This window comes from Mastigoproctus giganteus, chromosome 8, assembly GCF_048544385.1.
Source record: "Mastigoproctus giganteus isolate SK-2022 chromosome 8, ASM4854438v1, whole genome shotgun sequence".
Taxonomy (NCBI): domain Eukaryota; kingdom Metazoa; phylum Arthropoda; class Arachnida; order Uropygi; family Thelyphonidae; genus Mastigoproctus; species Mastigoproctus giganteus.
This window is the reverse complement of record NC_143582.1, coordinates 125,082,696-125,103,706: the sequence shown is the minus strand read 5'-3', so window position 1 is coordinate 125,103,706 and position 21,011 is coordinate 125,082,696. Positions and strand designations below refer to the sequence as shown.

General features: G+C 34.9%; 1 protein-coding gene across 4 annotated transcripts in view; it reads left to right on the top strand.

Annotated features, from left to right (window-relative positions):
• Window positions 1–21,011, top strand: part of LOC150081800 (SEC14-like protein 2) — a 219,284-nt gene that overhangs the window by 106,810 nt on the left and 91,463 nt on the right. For all 4 annotated transcript variants that reach the window (XM_090379677.1, XM_090379676.1, XM_090379675.1 and 1 more), the window contains exons 6-8: window positions 11,494–11,587; window positions 16,596–16,690; window positions 19,277–19,355. In XM_090379677.1, the coding sequence (XP_090235803.1) occupies window positions 11,494–11,587; window positions 16,596–16,690; window positions 19,277–19,355 (268 nt within the window). The remainder of the gene's footprint in view (window positions 1–11,493; window positions 11,588–16,595; window positions 16,691–19,276; window positions 19,356–21,011) is intronic.

Genomic DNA, 21,011 nt, shown 5'->3' with positions numbered 1-21,011 from the left:
CCATAGTAAAGTACCGTTCACTATATGATGTGCAGGGCACCTCTACAGCCAGGTGGGCAGGAGCAGCAGTGCGTAGCACATGCTTCTTGATTAGACTGGGGTTCGAGCCCGTGATCACCAAATACACCAAATATGGAGGATACGGAAAGGTCAGGGCATGACCACCGCATATCCCAGGAGCAATATGGCCTTAGTTGCTAATGCTCCTAAAAACCAAATAACAATACGATGTGCAGTAAGCATCAGTCATTGTGATCACGTTTGGGAATTGAATTTTAATTCTATTAAACAGAGATTCTAATTAGCGAAAATATGAGGAATATTATCCACAGGCTATAAAAGTAAAGATATATTAAGCACAAATTTACCCTTTATTACCTTACCAATTAAAATTTAAATGATATGTGAAAATCAGAAGAATATACGTGATAATCGGAATAATTAATACGTAATGTAATATGTACATACTAACTAGTTGACATTTCTGTTCACTGACATTTGTGGGTGGGGGTTAAAATTTAAAACAGTAAAAAGATAAGCAATCAATAACAATGAACATGGCATACACACAAATTGCAAGTAACACGATATGCGCAAGTGAGAATGGAGTAACAAGTTACGAAGCTTTAAAAACAGGAATGAAGAGAAGATTCTGAAAATTAATTTTTTTATATGATTGAAGATTTCATAGAAGTGTAAACACATTTCACCATAATAACCCACAGAATTTAAGTTCCATTAAATTCTCAGTATTATTGCAAATTCAATAAGATCGAGTTTACTATCCATTTATGATAGATTGTACTAACAGAAAAGCCCAGTAAACAGGTGACTGCTAATTGTTTTATGGTTGTGATCTCCAGAAATCTGACCATACCTCTTGGTTCCATCGGAGACAATCGTAGGGTAATCTCCAGTGCTGACTAAACGACATGTTGTCCCAATTAAGCGAAGTAAATCCTGGCCATTTTCTCAATTGGGTTCCGTTCTTTAAGATTTTTCCCAAATAAACGGCTGCCCTGATTAACTGGTAGCCCAAATAACTGGAATCCGCTGTATTTTATTTAACATATTTATTTTTAAACTTATGTGACAGAATAGTAGCTATGTCACTTGCTATCTGTTCAAAAAAACCTAGTTCAAATTCTGTCAAGAAGACAGGCAAGAAACCTTCTGATGTCTTTTAAAGTGGAACTGAGTTGGAAGAAGTAATGTGGGATGCAATTTTTCTGACCAATCAGAATTTGATCTCACCTGTTACCATATGATTAAGTTCCATTAAATTCTCAACCTCTTTCTCTCTCAATAATGGTATAATTATTGAGAGAGAATGAAATAGCATTTGAGCCCACTTAGTTTAATGTCTGGTCACTACTCATTAAATTTGTTTATACATTTTACAAATAGTAGTAATAAACCTAGTAACAAACATGCTTCTTAGGGAATTTCATAGTTTTTAAAGTCAGCTTTTGTATCAATCCATTTAAATTACAGCAGTGAGATTTGAGGTAAGTTATAATGAGCATCAGGCTTGCTTATATTCAACCAATTTTGTAAAAGAATTTGTAAACATAAGAATGTTATGTGTTTATTTAATTAATGTTACCAGTCACAAGCTTAATTTTTGTAATTATCGCTGCAACGACATTGGGAGAAACAGTTTTTGATTTGCATGTTATTGCCTGATCAGTCTGTTCTCAGTCAAAATATATTCACTAAGAACATGATAGATTGCACTATTGTCTGTTCTCAGTAAAAATATATTCACCAAGAACAAATTGTTCAGACATTTTCAGTAAAAGTGCTCACTATACAGATGATACATAAAAACCTTGTTCCAACTATTGGGCAGATTAGAAATAAACAGCAGGACATTTTAAGCTATAATTTAAGCCTCATCCAAAGAAATCCTATGATTTAAATTTTAAAGTACGTAGGGCAGTTTAAAATACAGGGAACTCTGTAAGTCTGGCATATCTCATCACAATCTTACCAAGACTACAATAAGAAATAAATCAAGACATTCACTCCTTGTCTTAGAAGAAGATGCAGGAAGAAAAGAGCTTCTTTATTCAGTGAATTGCTTCATTTTTAAGTAAAAGACAGGCAAGTAGTGTTGTTGGAAGCAGAATGTGTTGAGTGTGGACTGGGAAAGCGTAATCAGCAAATTTGGATAGTGTATTGGAAACAGAGAGAGTGTTGAAAAAGGTTTGGCTACAGGCACAATGTTTTGGGTAGGTTTCAGGTTCTCTGCTGTGCACCAAATACCTTAAGCTAGCTGACTTATGCTTCTGCAAACAACAGGGCACCTCCGTAGCCAGGTGGGCAGAAGCAGCAGTGTGTAGCACACGCTTGTTGATTAGACCAGGGTTCAAGCCCGTGATCCCACCAAATACGGAAAGGTCAGGGAATGACCACCGCATATTCCCAGAGCAATATGGCCTTAGTTGCTAATGCTCCTAAAAACCAAATAACAACAACAACAACAGCCTTAGTATTGAAGGGAAGGGCCCCATAAACAAAGTATTTTATTAGAATAATGAGTAAAATGAGAAGTAATAATAATTCAGCAAACATCAAGAGCCATTTCTTGAGGGAGACAAAGAGGAATCCAACTAGTCAAGCATCTATAAGCCAGTTGCTGAAAATTCCATAGGTTCAAGTACTAAACTCTAAGTATAAAAATTTATTTTCACACAGGAAACAAAAGAAATCCTCCAGTATCAACCAGATGAGCAGCTATATTCCTCACATGAGAATTTGAAGTGTAGAAAAAATATTTGGTCCTTTTGTCTCAAATATTTAAGTGTAATACAGTTTTTTCATAAATATATAAACTTATGGGAATATTTTTTATCTATATAATATATATAAATTAAATTGTGAAAATGTGATAAAAAAAATTGTGAAAAAAAAAAAATGAAATGAAAAGTGTTATCCTTAGAACTAAAGATACTACTAAAACTAAAACATTATATCATTGAATTTCCTTACATTGTTTATATATACAAATCAAAGTTCAACAATGTTAACCTAAAGAGTCAAGTGTGTGTGTTAAAATGACATGATTATGAGAAGTAGTTAATAAATATTAGTGAAGGCACCCTACAGAGATTGGAATTGGTCATATCTTCCAGCTCTGGTGAAACTAGTGATATTTTTCTGGATTTTTTTAGTTTTTCATTTATTTGTGATTAAATTTTACTTCATCTTATAGTTTTTCTCCCTGATCACACAGGTTGGTAATTAACCCAGCTGGGTTTTAATTTCATTAAATCATGCTGGATTTTTGCAACCAAAATCCAGCACTGTAGGTGAACATTTCTTATGTAATTATAAATAGTATATTTACCTGAAAAAAAATATTAGTCTAAATAATATTACAGTGGACCCCCCCCCCCCGCTTTATGATATTAATTCAGTCCAGAGACACCATCGTATTGTGAAAATATTGTAATGTGAACCCAATAATACACCATTTTTTGATAATTCATTCCAAGTCCTCGGAAGTTGAAATTTTCGCTATATAACTAAGCTATTTATCTCTGTAAAAGGTGATTTTTATAACAGAAATTATATTACTTTTATATAGAATACTGAATACCGTATTTTCCAGTGTATACCATGCACCTGTGACCACCAAATACGAGCCCGTGACCACCAAATATGAAGGATGAAGAAAGGTCAGGGAATGACCACCACATATCCCCAGAGCAATATGGCCTTAGCTGCTAATGCTCATAAAAAAAAAAAAAATAACTTATTCCCCCCCCCCCCCCCAAATGTTTAAAATGATAATTGATAATTATAAACATTAAAAAAAACAAAAATCGTCATTTTCATTTAACTTACATTGGAAAAGCTGTGTCAATGGTGGTGTGGTGATGGAGCTGGAAGAGAATCTTTTACCATCAAGATATCAGGACAACCTTCAGGATCTGGTGTTATTTCCGATCGCTGCCTCTTGCTACTTAAGGTATAAAAACTGTCCAAAGTGGTTTGCTTCTGGTGCTTTCTCTGAAGGTTCTTGAAATAACTTAACACCTGATCTTCAGATTTGCAGGTCATCAATTTAGTGGTTTCAATATCTGGGTTTTTTCTTACTGTCCTCTTCACAATATCCCACACAGCAAACATGCTTAATTTCTTGAGTTGTTGCTGCTCAGTCATCCTCATCTCCACTGTCATGCTCGCCCATCTGCTCGAAATCCTGGAACTCCTCTGTTGTCAACTCCCTTCCGTGGTCTGCGATTAACTCCTCCATATCTGCCGCATCAATCTCTAGAGCTAAGGACTCACCAAGAGTGATAATTTCCTGCTGTAGAATGCCTTCAGCTTCAGATCCTTCAAAATCATGGATGACTGAAGGCCATAAGTTCTTCAGGGCTGCATTGTGGCACTGAGCTGAAACTTCATTCCAAGAACTGAATCATTTGTACACAGTCTAAGATGTTAAACCTGGTCTTCCAGAATTCCTTTAAGGTGATGGCTCTGTCTCCTGAAGTCTCTTTAAAGCACTTTGCAAGCATCTTCTTTGTGTAAATTTTTTAAAAATTGACAATCACTTGCTGATCCATTGGCTGATTGGGTGGGAAAAATTTGACAGTAATGAAGTTAAATTGCTCCTCCAGAAATCAGCAAGTTAGGGATCATGACCTGGAGCATTATCCAAAATTAACAGTGCCTTTAAAGGAAGTTTGTGTTTTTCTAAGTAACATTTGACTGAAGGACAAAACACTTCAAATACCTATTCATTAAAGAGGTGTCTTGTCACCCAGGCCTTCTTGTTACACCACCAAAAGACACCCAACCTGCTTTTGATGACCTTTTGCCTTTTAAACACTGGGAGTTTCTGAGTGGTAAACAAACATTGGCTTAAGTTTAAAATCACCACAGGCATTGGATCAGAGGCTGATCATAAGCCTATCCTTCATAGGCTTATGATCAGGCAACAAGGCTTCTTCTTTTGTGATGTATGTTCGCCTAGGCATCCTTTTCCAAAAGAGGCCCATTTCGTCTGTATTAAAGACTTGTTGAGGAAGGTTACTCTCCTGCTCAATGAGCTCTTGAAACTCCATCTTAAAGTTTTTGGCTGCTTCCTGATCAGCACTGCAAGCCTCTCCATGCCTTATGACACTTTTTGCCATACACTGATTATAGATCCATTATTAGAACAGCATGTTGGAATCAATGGGCTGAACTGTGGAAAATTCAAGTCAGTAACAAATTATTCCAGATTAAAAAAGAACCTCTACTGTGGACTTCTAGTTTCATGAGAAGCAGGCGAGAAGAAGTCATTACTCCGAGTCGGTCATTCATATATAACTCATCTGTTCTTGCTTGTGGGAGAGAATCCTCCTCAATGTTCCTTCTGTCAATCCCAATTAACAATCAAATATATTCTCACAGAGTGTCCTCAATATTCATGTATCCGGAAATCCAGTTTTCCCTATCTAGCTAACTTTCAGGAACCTTTTTACTTGTCAATTGTGCAGATTTCAAAGTGCTGTTTCAGTACTTAACACGCATAAATATATATAATCGTCTGTGATAACTGTAATATAAAATATTTAGTCATAAGTTAATGATGAACAGGCATAATATGGCCCAGGAGGCCCTTGTGCAAAAAAATTCACAGCATAACAACAACAACAACAACTTTATGACACTTAATATCGGACCTTTTTCTAAAACTGTCGAATCAACCTTTGCTGACCTTAAAGTCCCCCATATCATGTATCACTTGCTGAAGGTGTTTTAGTCTTTAAGTACTCAAAAATCTGCTTTGCAAGTTCACAAATGTATTGTCCAGGAACTGTATCACCCTTCATTTGTTTTTCTTTTATCCACAGCAACAAAAGCCTTTCCATTTCTACAGTCAGTTCTCTGCGTTTTTGAACTGTGTTAGATTCGTCACTTTAACTTTTTTAAAGTTTTCTTTTTATTTAACTATGGTAGAAATGGTTGACTGTGAAAAAACCATATTTGCACACCAATGAACTAATTTTAGCACCATCATCATGTTTTTTCACTATTTCTTGTTTAATTTTAATTGAAATTTTCTTTTTACTGTGCTTTTTAGGGGCCATATTATGCAATGTTGTACATTTGAGAATTCAATACAGTAAATTTATGGAAAGCAAGCACAGAAAAATCACTTGAACTAAAGGATATGAAAACAAAACACGTGCCCAACACATTTACAAATGCTGCTATTGGCTGAGACAACGGATCACGTGATCTGGTCTGGTCTGAGACAATCGTAAACCATTGTAGAGTGAAATAAGTTGGCACCAGTGATCACTGGTTACTAGAATCAGCTACTCAAATAATTAAAATGCACTACACTTTCACCGTTTATTGCTATGTTTTGTTATAAGAATGAATTCTGAACGCATTTGTGATATTTTTCTGAAGCACGTTTCTGGAGGTGACAACCATAAAACAATAAAAACAATTTGCACTTTCCAGTTTATTGGGCTTTTCTGTTAGCACAAGCTATCATAAATGGGTAGTAAACTAAGCATTGCAGGATCATCTAGACCATTCACGAACCCCCAAGGGTTCGCCAGAGTGTTCCGGGGGTTCACACTAAAAATTCTGTAATGGCGTATCCTTAGATTTACATAGGTATATTTTTGTAAACTACAAAATATACCTAATAATAAACAATAAAATAAGATAAAATTAACCCTTGCCTTAGAAGTAAAAGAATTTCTGGCTCTATCTGCCAATTTGCAAATATTTTTCCTTTCAGTGTTTTCACATGAGTAGAACTAGTAAGTTGCCATGTCTGTGCACTGTGTAGTAATAAAATTTGAATGTGTTGTTTTTATAAAGTTCAAAACTGAACTTTCTGAACTGAACTGAATTTACATTTTCAGAAATTCATTTAGTGCTACAATGAATAAGGAGACACATAGGAAGTGTATCAATCATCAACACAAATGGGTAGTTTACCCCAAAGACTCAAAGGAAAATTATCTATGACATTACAAAACTTTCATATTTTTATTTCAGATGTAAAATTGGTGATCAAGACAAACCTTGGGCACCTCACAAGTGTTGTATTATCTGTATGGCAAACTTTAGGAAGTGGTTACGTGGCAAACTCAAAGTGTTACCTTTTGTAGTCCTGTGGTTTGGCAAGAATCATCTAACCACATTGATTGCTACTTCTGTATGACAAGTATATCTGGTATGTCTAAAAAAACAAACATGACATAATATATCCAAATATACCTTCTGCAATTCAGCACTTTCAACACAGTGATAATTTGCCAGTACCAGTGCCCTCCAAAACTTGGGATAACAGTAGTGGGGAAGATAATAGTAATCAAGTTCAAGATTCCCCGGAAGCCTCCACCTTCACAAGACGTTGACTATCAGCCAGTAAGCTCGGAGTGAGGTACATTTATTCAAACAAGATGAGGTGAATGATTTAGTTTGAGACTTAAATGTGCTGAAACAGCAAGCTGAACTGTTAGGTTCTAGGTTATAGCAGTGGAATATACTTGAAGCAGGAACAAATATTTCAGCATTTTGAAAAAGATGTGAAAAGGTTTTGAAATATTTTGCTATGGAGGACTATGTGTTTTTGCAAAGACATTATTGGATTTCTGAAAGAACTAGGTATCGTCTGTAAGTCAGATGAATGGCATTCATTCATAGATGCCTCAAAATTAAGTTTAAAAGCAGTTTTGCTTCATAATGACATCGAATTTCCATCAGTTCCGGTGTTTCATATAATTGGACTTAAAGAAAGTCACGAAAGCACGTCCAAGGCTCTACATCTATAAAATACCAGGATTATGGTTGGAACATATGCAGTGATCTTAAGGTTATTGGTTTGCTTGTTAGCTTGTAGGGGGAGTTTCACAAAATGTTGTTTTTTTGTGTTTGTGGGACAGTCCTGTGACAGAAGAACATTATATTGTGCAACACTGAGACAAGCGGGACAAGTTCATACCAGAACAATGTAATGCAAAATATATTCCTTTAGTGCAGTCAAACAAGATTTTTCTTCCACCCCTGCACATCAAACTTGGATTGATGAAAAATTTTGTGAAGGGACTAGATAAAAAGATAAAGGATTTGAATACTAGAGAAGTGTGTTTCTTAATTTAACATATGCCAAACTTTAGGAAGGAATTTTCATAGGACCCCAAATTAGGAAACTCCTGAAATGTTTTTGGGTGATGTGTTTGAAACGCAGTTAAAGAGGTTGAATTGGCAGCTTGGCGATCATTTAAGGTGGTTTTTTGGGTAATAAGAAAGAATAAAACTATAAAATGTTGTTTGACGCCTCCGTTGCCAGGTGGGAAGGAGCAGCAGCAGTGCGTAGCACACGCTTCTTGATTAGACCGGGGTTCGAGCCCATCACCACCAAATATGGAGGATGCGGAAAGGTCAGGGAATGACCACCGCATATTCCCGGAGCAATATGGCCTTAGTTGCTAATGCTCCTAAAAACCAAATAACAAACAAACAAACATAAAATGTTGGTGTCTAATTTACTTGAGTGCTACAAAAACATGGGCTGTTGAATGTCATTGAAAATTCATTTTCTTCATTCCCACCTCAAATTTTTCCCCGAAAATCTATGAGATGTGAGTGATGAATAAGGGGAGCAATTTCATCAAGATATTTCACAATGGAAAAGCAGTACAAAGGTCGCTGGGATTCTGTAATTATTATTATTATTATTATTATTATTATTATTAGCCTTAAGGTGCAAGGAAGCCTGAGGCTTATGCTGCACCAGCCAAAAAAAAAAAAAAAAAAAAAATTTCCCATGTTATCTTGAGAGAGTCAGAAGTAGAAGGAAATCACCAAGAAAGTAAGAAAGAGAAGAATGATGATGATATCCAGCTTTCCAAGCCCATACTCACCAGATGTGAGCCCCTGGGGTGAATAATGATAGGGAATTACTGCCGGTTCCTTGTGAGGGAGAATAAGCAGGAATACAAGAGAAAATCTCTTAGTAGCAAACATTTTTAAGGCCAATTGCAGGTAAGCCAATTATATATTATTGAAATATAACTATTTCGCTATGATTTATGATAATTTTTCCAAAATTGAATAAGTTATAGAGAACGTATAATATTTTTTTACACTTGTATTACAAACTTGAATTACATGTATATATCCCTTTATTTTAACATTAAATGTTGGTACACCTTTTGGTCTAGACATTATAGAGACTTTTTATGGTGATTTTCAGAATCAGCGAGTTTATTTCCTCCAGAATCACATATTTTCATTGCATATGACAAAAAATATTTTTGTTGGACAAGATATGTTAACTGAAATACATATTTATTGATGCTATCAAAATTCCCATTTTCTGCCAATAGTAGGTATTGGAAGGCCCATGGTAAGTGGGGACTTCCAAAAAGAGTATCCCCCCAAGTAAGTTCAGGACCCAAAAGCACCTTTTGTACCTGTTTACATGTAGCCCTGTGCTGACTTCAAAAACTGGATGGCTGATTCAGTTGGAGGCTCAAAAAACATGAATTAATAATAATAATTTAAGTTAAGATTAACTTTATGGAACTGGGGGCATACTGCCTGCCATGTTACAAGTGCTCCACACCATAGTGTGAATACCTGAAACAGGGCAGCTGCAATATATTTCTCATAGTGAAATCTGATGTAAATTCATATCTATAGATAATTTTTTTTTACTATCCCTAAATCATATTACTAAAAAAAAAGAGCTTATCCACAATGTTTTTTTTTTTTTGATTCAGTACTATACAATTAGAAGTTTGTACTGGAGTGGATTTTATCAACATTAAATTACATAAAAACAAGTGTTCTCTATTGATTAGTATAATTTGCCATGTGAATGCTATTGCTCCAACAGACTTCTAGTGACTCTTACATATTAATAACTTTGGCAGAATTTGCTGGTGTATATTTTCAGTTAATTTAAACCAGTTATGTTACAAATCATAAAAGCATTAACTGCTTCTTAGGGAAAAAAACAGTTTGAAAACAGTGTTATTAATGGCCACCCAAGCTATATGTAAGTTATAGCATTTTAACACTAATTTTATGCAACATGTATTCGCTTTATTTTTTATTTTTTAAGGCACTTCAGCAACTTAGGTCATATTGCACCGTATATAAATTTTGTGTAAATTGTGTGTTCTGTGGTTGATTTTCTGCTTTCTGGACGAAAAACCACAGTTTCCAGGATTCATAAAATTCATATTTTATTCATAAAATTTTATTTATTTGAATTAAGTCTTCCACTGAATTCAAAAGGTATCATTATCAGTTATAGTTAATTTAAAAACAGGTGAAGATAATACAGTATACAATTCCCTGCCATTAATATTCAGCTGCTCCTCTGTTGAGAGTTGTCGTGTCCTACCCAAGCACCACATGTCAAACAGAACTATAAATATGCTTATAGACCTTCAAGGAGAGAGTAGTATGATTTTGAATACAAGATGCTGCAATTGACAGCATTAACAGACTTCCAGCATGAAATGATAATAGGGTGCCACATAAGCAATCATGTGATGTTCCAACAGCACTGAAGATCCCTAAGGATGAAGAATTGTGGTGTGATTCTGCAAATGGAAGCATCCAAAACCACTGCAAAATGAACCAAAGGCCTCCAAGGCTGAAGGAACATGATATAGGAGAGCTTGCAAAGAATCATCTGCTCGGAATGCAGGCCAACGTCACAGCGCGCGCGCGCGCACACACACACGCACGCACGCACACACACACACCTTCAGTGAAATTTATTGGGACATGTCAGCACCAATACAGTGCTAGATGCTGTCTAACTTAGCGTAAAGCCATTCTTGAACAGTAAACCAAGGAAAAACTGTGCTTTGGAGTGACAAGTCACAGTTCATGATCACCCAGTCTGATGGTGACTGGGTCTCGCCTGGGTGTGGCATTTGTTCAGAGAAAGCAACCCTGAACTGTATCATTCTGACAGTTAGGTTTGACAGAGGCAGCATGATGGCCTGGGACTGTTTTCCATGGTTTGGTCTGAGACCATAGGTTGTTTTGGACAAAACCTTGAATGCTGAGGTCTGTCTGGACTATCATCCTGACAATAATGCATTACCTACATTGTGGCAGCACATCAGGGAAGGCTCATACTTGTATCAGTAGGAGAATGTTCCATGGCCATTCTGTTTACATTGTGTGTGTGTGTGTGTGTGTGTGTGTGTGTGTGTGTGTGTGTGTGTGTGTGTGTGTGTGTAACTGTCAAAAAAAAAAGCCGAACTGTTCACCACTTTGAAGACCAAAACCAAATGGCGGAAAATATTAGAGGACATTTACAAAAAATTGGTGGAGAGTGCTCCACAGAGACTAGAGATTGTCAAAAACTAACGGTTTCAGCACATGTTATTAGTTTTTCTTTGTAAATAAGTTATTTATAGACATGCAGGCATTCAGAGATTAATGATAGAGCAGTGTGTACTGTATATCTGTATTAATTTATTCTTATTCTGTTTTTAGGTGTTACAAGAATACTGTGGCCATGGATTTTTAGGATTTGATAAGGAAGGGCATCCAGTGTATCTGGTCAGGATTGGACGCTTAGATATTCAAGGTCTCTCTCTCTCTCTCTCTCTCTCTCTCTCTCTCTCTCTCTCTCTCTCTCTCTCTCTCTCTCTCTGTGTGTGTAATAGCAGTACTGACATCATTTGACAGTACAAATTTTATATAACGCTAAGATTTGTATTAGTAACTTTAAATAACACTTAACTTGCACTTCATGATAACTAACTCGTGTTAATAACTTGAATACTATTCAAAAAACAAAAACAAAAGACCTGATTGTGAAGAGTGAAAGAATACATAACAGATAAATCACTGAAAGGTGAAGTTTGAAATTGCATTACATATAGCTAAAACTGAATACTATGGCTTTCAAACTTAGCATTAGCATTAGTAGAGGCATTTGATGCAAGAAAGCAAGCTTATGCAGCATCAGCCAAAAAAAAAAAAAAATAAATAAATAAAAAATAACCACTTCCACTTCACCCCTCTGTTCATTCGAAATACCTGTCCAGCTGAGCCTTAAACTTATTTAGGCTATCAACTTCCACGACAAGGGATGGAAGTCTGTTCCACCAACCAACCACCCGCTGGCTAAAGGCAAATTTCCTCACGTCTATCCTACATCTGTCCTTCCTCAATTTGAATTTATGCCCTCTCAGGTGATTATTCTGAGCAAGAGGAAGAATCCCATCAGCATGCTCAAACCATTCAAGGCTTTATACACCTCTATCACATCACCTCATTGGTGCCTAGTCTCCAGACACTGTAATTTGCAAAACTTAAGCCTGTCTTCGTAAGAGCACCCCTTTGTTCCATTCACTAATCTTGTTGCCCTTCTCTGTACATTCCAGCATCTCTATATAAGGGAATAATCACCTCCTTATCCCTGCTAGAAAAATTCCTATTCCGGAAGTTACACTTACAGGTTAGTAATTACTCACTTCACCCTTTGATCCCCTTTGTGAATTTCGGATACATCCGCACACAGCTTCAGTCCATAGGGACCTCCCCTTAGTCCAAAGATTTTCTCATAATTATGGCTAAAGATTTTCTTACCTCTTTCACTGCCTTTCTTAATATATTCAATAGATCCATTCACCCCCAGCAGCCTTTTGTATGTTTAACTTCAACAATTTCTCTTCCACTTTCCTCTGTTATCACAGAATCATTTAGTTCCCTGTAATTTGATATACTTCTGGTATCCCATCCTTGTCCACCCCTCTGAAACAGAAGCATTTATAAAGCTTGAAACAAAAAGATGCATTAATTAATAATAGATAAATGCAAAGTAGTACTCACCAGAAGTTGATATCATTCAGAAATTGAAATCATTCGGAAAAAAATCTTTCTTTAAATTTCTTTGTTTACAATTAAAGGACCATGTGGCCATGAAGAGATATTCTAAGCAGTGTATTTACACTGCAGAAAGTTTTTAATAAATTCTTGTTTTCTTGTGCTAGAGAGAATAAATATAATCATATTTTAAAAATTATATAATATATATATGTTAGTTGGATTCAAGCTTTAATTTTGATTTGAAACCATCATAATATATGCATATGGATCATCTTTAACAACTCAGTTTGTATATATGTTAGGGATAGAATTTGGGTTATATAATTATATGACTCTTACTGAAGGGACTAACAACTTCACACATAAGGACAATAGACATACACCACTGCTGAAAGCTAGTCATGTGGAGTTTACTTTTAAAATTTTATTTAACAAACAAATTTGAGTATCACAGTTGATAAATTAGGGGACATTCTCAAATGAATGTGTTTTTTAGTCTGGAGTTTTGAAAATGTGATAAGGCTAAAATTCATAAATACTCATAGCACTTTTTTTTTTACCTAAATTATAAACATTCACATTGACAACTGACATTCATGTAACTTATAAAATTGAACGCCTGCCATACAGAAAGAGTGTTTCCTGTAAGTTTTGTATGTTTGGGAAAATTAATAATATTGTAAAATTAATAATAATAAAATTGGCAAGAAATAAGGAATTGAGCATTGAAAAAAGAAGTACTGTTATAATTCTATATAAAGAAAGTTATTCTGTGAGAAGTATTGACAAAAAACTAGGTGTTTCATTTAAAGAAGTACAAACTACCATTCGATGATTCAAGCAGTTTAAACTATGACAGCACAACCACACATAAAACAGAAGCACAAGATAAAATCATACCACTGATTTCTAAATACAATCAATGACTTACTGCACCTGAAGTCTGAGTTCAATAGGAACAGAGAAACTCCCATGTCTACATCCACTGTAAAATTTCATCTTACACAAGCAAGATTTCGTGGTTATGTAGTGATCTGAAAACTCTTATTAAAACTGGAAAATCAAAGACCTGGTTGGCTTGAGCTTTAATTGTCCAATGTTGATGGCTGAAGCCATCAACATTGGACAATTAAAGAGTGGAAAAACATACTGTACATGGATGAATCCAAATTTGAAATTTTTGGATATAAGCATAGTGTTTTTGTTCTTGTGAGACAATCAACTGAGGAAAAAATTGTGCTACATTGTTTAGTGCTTACAGTCAAGCACAGTAGTGGTTCCATCATAATCTGGGGTTGCTTGTGTATTTCTATAATGTGACAATCAGAATTGAAGGAATTTTAAGACAAGAAGGCTATAAATACATTCTTAGACATAATGCACTATCCTCTGACTTTGACTTTTGTGGAAGAAATTATATTACAACAAGTGACCCGAAGCACAGCTTTAACTGTGCAGGCACTTTCTAGCAACTAAACAACAGGAGAGGTTGAGGTTATTGCAATTTATGGTGTTGAACCCCAGTCACCTGACATTAACCCATTACAGCTTTTATGGATATCATCCAGATTGCCCATCTTCACAAAATTTATGAGCAACGTTGCAGATTGCTTAGAATAATGTTAGTCCAGATACTATAAAATTAATCACCAGAATGCCATGGCTGTGTAAATGATAAAATCATGTGGATGAGATTTTGATGGAAAATCATTATAATTGTAATATTAATCATTTCAATATTTTTTGCTGTAAATTTTTCAATGTTTAATAAAAAATCTTAAAATACTTTTGTAATGTGTTTTTTTTTTTTTTTTTTAATATTTAAACCTTACATTGTCATAGCTAATTTCAAAAAAAATTAACAAAAACTTTTAATTTTTGATTCTAACAGTTTTGATTTTAAACTGTTAAGTGGGAGTGTATATGGATTTCATTTATATATAGATAATTAAAATGATTGTTCTAAATTATTTATCTGGTAAAGTATCTTGATTTTAGCAGTGGATGTATTTTGTGCATAATGTGTGGGTATTGGCTAGTACTCCACCCACACAATTATGCACCAAACTGTTGACAAGAAGTGCCTGTTAAGCTTCCATTTCTGAATCTCTTGCTCTTAAATAGTGAAAATTTTCCTCATATGCCAGCATCCAGCAGTGACAATTTCATTTGGAATTCTCATGGGCTCTCCTATGGAATTCCAAACAGCTTCCCCCCCCCCCCAAATAACCAACGAGCAGGCCCCTGACTCTTTGGGATCTCCCTTGCAGTTGTGAACCTGGTGGCATGATAGTTACACCACTGAGGAGCTATACTGTCACATATTTCAGCCATGTTTCCACACACTATCACTGACATCTGTCACAATGACATTCCTTTCCTTATCTGTAATTGGTTAGAGTACGTCATCCTATGTCGCAAATTGCAAATGATCAGCTTTTTCCATATAAGGAATGCTGACATCTCTTTCATGTTTTGCCAATTGAAGGTTACAAATGATAGTGTACATTTTTCTTTGAGAGAGCAAAGCTGTCTGTATTTAATGTAAGAACGGGACAACTTTGTGTCTTACATCACAGTAAGAGATGTTTAATTTATCCATACATTTTGGCAAACTTCTCTTTCATTACATGTAAAATTGATGCACTATATATATGTTAACTAAATCAGTAACAGCTTAGTAAAAAGGTATCATCCAACAAGAGTGAGCACTGCAGTTTTTTTTTTTTTCCTCTCTGATTCAAGAAAACAAAGGGTTAGTATCATAGGAGGCCTACTGCCATATTGTGGCAATATAGAACTAGACCTATTTCCTCACTGATCTAAAACACAATGAATGACATTGAGTTTCCTAAATTTATATATTTATGACAGTTATACTACCTAGTCTCAGAAGTTCAGCATTTTTCACTAATTCTCAGCATAAACTTCAAAACATTTCTCACAGTCCAGAAATATTTTTTCTGAACTGTGAGAAATATTTTTAAGCCCTCCTCACTGCCTTTGTGGCCTATCAGTTGAGAGGCCCCTCACCAGTTATTATATTACAGAATTCATTGTACCAAGTATTCAGCATTTGCCTATAAAATTACCAAAATGCAATTAACCTTCTATCACTCATGTCCTCAATTTAGCAGACATTTGTGTTGCAATTGTGTGATAATTTTTTTTTTAAACCCAGTTAAAAAATATTGAAGGAAAATAAATGAGGAAAACAATAATAATGAAGAAAGTTTTTATCACATTTTATTTGATGCTTTATATGCTTAATTTTTGTGAACAATTAGCAATTTTCGCAAATGAAACCCAGAATGCTTCTGTGGTGTTTGTCAAATGCAGAATCTGTAGTTTTATCATCCCTTTGCATTTAACCACAAATTTTAAGCTTTACAGCAAGATTAGATACCACATGTGAATGGGAATTGCCTAGAAGAAAGAAAGATGCTTTTGCCTAACATCTGCTAAATTCCACACAAAAAAAATTGTTTTGTAATTCATAGTATGTTGAAATGAAAGCAGAAAATACTGTATAATAAGTTAGAGAATACTCCCATGTACCTTTGATGAGCAAAGGTACATGGGAAGATTTGATTTTACTTGCAAATTTAAAAAAAAATTAGGAAAAATTTAAAAAGTGGCATTTGTCAGATACCAAACTAGCAACAGAAGGTTACATGGAGTTATAAAACTAGTTAGAAAAGAGATATAAAATAAATATTTGTTTCAAAAATCAAAATTCTAAAATAGTTTTCTTCTAAAAGGTTTGATGAAGTCCTTCACTGTTCAAGATATTCTCAAGTTTTATATACATTTTTTGGAATGCAGCGTCAAGTGTATGGAAGAACAATCAGCAAAAGTAAGTTTCCTATCTTATGGTCTTATGAATGCAGTTCTCTTTCTTAGTTAACCTGTTTTCAGAAATGTTATTATTATTCCGAAATGTTATTATTATTTCAGAAATGTTATTATTAGTGATACATACATTGTGAACAGTTTATTGTTTACAGGTCTTAATGAAAACATAATGGGGTGAATGGCTATTTAAAATATTCCCAGCATTAGAAATTATACAAATGAAATGTTCTGAGTATCAGAATTACATAGTGCTACTAGTGCATCAGAGACTATAGTAGGCTGATCCTCTGTTAGCAGAAAATTGATACCAGATGCACACAAATAAATATATGAGTATTACACCACAACTTTGTCACTCATTAGGTTCCTAATTTTGGAATCCAGATAACTGATGCCTGACAAGATTTTTAGAGATAGTGATGGTGAGAGTGTCTAACTAGCAAACATAAGGGATAGAAAAGAGGAAAGAGTAAATCTTATGTGATCAATCCAAGACATCCTCTGTGAAGTATAAAAGGTCTGCCACATCACTATTTGAAGAGGTCTGGGTTCAATTATCATCATACTGAAGGAATTATTTTCAATAGGGCTGTAATCAGTTTATCTCAGGTGGAGGGAGTAGGGTTTCCCTTTGAGTTATTCCCCACACACAACATGCAAATCAGCCCATGAATGCACACTTCAGAAGACATAATACACAATGATGCAATATGGTCTAAATCACAGATGGCCTTAAAACATAACAAAAACAACAATTCAATCCTGTTAAAGTTGCTAGGGAGAAAGCAATGATTCCTCTCCAAAAAAAAATATTTTCCATTCTAATGACTAACTAAATATCCTTTAATTTCAGTAATGTACATATGTTGAAAAGTGAGGTTGAGTTCTGGATGTTATGTACTTACTGCTAGTCTGTGCAAGTCTGGTTGAGCTGTGGACTAAAACTCCTTACTAAATATAGTAAGGTGTTCTAGTAAAATGTAAGGAAATAATAAAAACATAACAAACATTTATGTATTTTATTTTATTTGCAATTCTTAATTTATGAAGGGTTCAAATTTGACCTGGAATTTTATGAGAGCATATCAATAAATACTCAACTATTGTTTCATGTATTTGCTTAAGTATGTTGCAACAGAACAGAAGTTCTAAAACTTTTATACCTTGCAACCCACTTAAAAAAAGTTCATAAATTTCAGAGCCATCCCATCTTCCAAAACAAGTGCAAATAAATAGATTTGATGCAAAATTTAGCCATAAGTATACATACTTTATAAATTAATATATACTTCAATACATTTGATTCCAAAGATTAAAGTAAAATATGTTTTGTACCTGGATTAGTGGGTTAGTTTGTCATCATATTTTATTAAAAAAGTGCTTCATAAAAACAACACATGTATTTCTCCCCCCCAAAAAAAACAAATGCACCCCACATTTTGGGAGCCTCTGCAATAGAAATACTTTTTCACCCCTGCTTGTATACACTTGTCTCATTAATGTGGAAGGGATAACATCTCTGCAGCATAGAATTTTTAGGATAAGTTCACAACCAATGGAAATTGCACACCTGCACTTCTTGGTGTGCATTCTCCAGTGGTTGCTATCAATTTTTTGCCCTCCTAAAAATTATTTTAAAGACCAAATAAGTGAAAATATGAAGGAGATTTGTCTAGATTATAAAGGAGTGGGGGAACCTACAATCTCCCATTCAGTATTGCAATGATCTTATTGTCAAATTTGAGAGTGAAGAAGAATGATTCTTTTTCTAAAGAGAAGGTGCCTGTGAGCAACTGTCTCTTCATTACTGACATTCATTTCTTGTGAGATTTCATGCACAGAAACATGAGTTTGTTTAGAACAAGCTTCCCAACTTTATTAATGTTCATGTGATTAACATCTGTTTGTGGCTGTGTAGTATGGAAGAGAGAGAGAGCTCACTGTTTCATGGATATCTTGAATGCAGTATATCATTCATACACTTGTTTTTTTACAGTATCCTCTTGAATGAACTGTACGGCTGCAAGCTACTAAGTGGTCAAATGTCAAGATACATTAGTACAGGGTGTTTGAGTTACCTGTGTTCAAGCCCATATGACTGCTAAATATGGGGTGCTGTTCTTGTATTCTATCATTTTATAAACTCCTCTGACCCTGTACTCTATTCTGGAATATAAACATAAAATTTATTTTAATATCAGCTGATTCTGAGTTTTCTCTCACCAAATATTTGATTCCAGATCAATCTTTTTCTACTGACTACCCTAGGATAGATAAAATAAAATTTATTTTAATATCAGCTGATTCTGAGTTTTTCTCTCACCAAATATTTGATTCCAGATCAATCTTTTTCTACTGACTACCCTGTAGTATGCCTAAGCACATATGCACAAGTATGTTAATATAAGGAGGGGGGAAAAATATGAAATAATCGTGTAAAAATTAAAATGATTCCCATTCATTGAGAAACAATGAAATTCCAAATGAAATTTGAATACCTCCCCCCATAAATTCAGACTTGTGTTGTTTCTTTTACAAATTTCAATCAGTGTTTTCCAGGTCTAAGTAGACTTTAACTTCTTTACAGTTAGGCAGAACAATTGAAACCAGTTCCTTTATTATGGATGCCAGTGAGACACGCATCACAGAATGGTTAAGAAAATCAGGTACATCCTATTTTGTAACTATGATACCTCTTACTGTAATTTTAAATGATTATAAAAGAATGCGATTTTTATTAATTTTTAGATTTGATTGTCCAACAACCAAATTTATAAAACGTCACTTGATTAAAAAGAGATGTTCTCGTGTGTGTGAATTGGGCTTTATATGCTTAACAAATAGTCTTTTTGGAATTTATGCTCTGACAAACTAAGATTATGGAGCATCAGTGCATCTTCTATGAATTACAGTACTTATATGGTCCATTTACATGTTTTGCAAGGTGAAAAATCTGCTGCACAGTTTGTGAAGGCAATGTTTAACCACTTATCACAAGATGAAAAAATACTGTTTGCAGGATAACTTGTTATGCTCCCTGAAGAACATCCCATAATTGTAATATTGTGAATAATTGCATTTTTAGCTTGGGCAAATTTTTTTTATTTAAGTCTTATATCATTATTTTTTCCTTTTCTATTGCACTGAGATTTGATGAATTAGTAGACTAAGGAGGCAAAGTCTTCTGAATGTTCCCCGAATCATGTGGTACTTCCCCAGTAGTGGCACAGTGTTCTGCTGGTACATACTATCATTATTGAGGAACAGCATTAACAGGTGCAGCTAATCTGCAATGATGTTTAGTTCACAGCCATCAAAATATTTAAGTGTATGAGTATTCCCCCCATTTACAGAATTTCTCAATAAAAAAAAAAAAAAAAAGAATGCTCATAAAAATAATTTTATTAGTATAATATTGATAGTTATCTACAAAAAAAAAGCAAGAGGAAATCGCTGATCCAGATGTTTGTTTTAATACTCACCATACCTGATTGGCATATTCCATAACTACGTATCACAAGGCTGCAAAAATATTTAATTCTACAAAGCAGGCCATATGGGATACCCCTTGCCACCACTGAAACTTTAGCATTAGCATAAGTAGAGGCATATGATGCAAGAAAGCAAGCTTATGCAGCATTAGCCAGAGAAAAAAGAAACCACTCCCATTTCACCCCTCCGTTCGTTCCAAATACCTGTCCAGCTCAGCCTAAAATTTCTTTAGGCTATCAACATCCACAACAAAAGATGAAAGTCTGTTCCACCAACCAACTACCCACTGGCTAAAGGCAAACTTCCACACATCTATCCTACATCTGTCTTTCCTCAATTTGAATTTATGCCCTCTCAGGTGATTATTCTGAGCAAGAGGAAGAATCCCATCAGCATTGAGCATGCTCAAACCATTAAAGGCTTTATACCCCTCAATCAGATCACCTTGCAGGTGCCTAGTCTCCAGACACTAATCTGCAAAACTTAAGCCTTTCTTCGTAAGAGCAACCCTTCATTCCATTCGCTAATCTTGTTGCCCTTCTCTGTACTCGTTCCAAGGGTTGCTCTCACGAAGAAAGGCTTAAGTTTTTTTAGATTAGTGTCTCTACATCCTTCTTAAAATGAGGCCTCCAGACCTTTTAGCATTAGCATTAGTAGAGGCATACGATGCAAGAAAGCAAGCTTATTCAGCATCAGCCCAAAAAAAAAAAAAAAAAAACCCTCTCCCATTTCACCCCTCCGTTCGTTCGAAATACCTGTCCAGTTGAGCTTTAAATTTGTTTAGGCTATCAACTTCAACAACAAGTGATGGAAGTCGGTTCCACCAACCA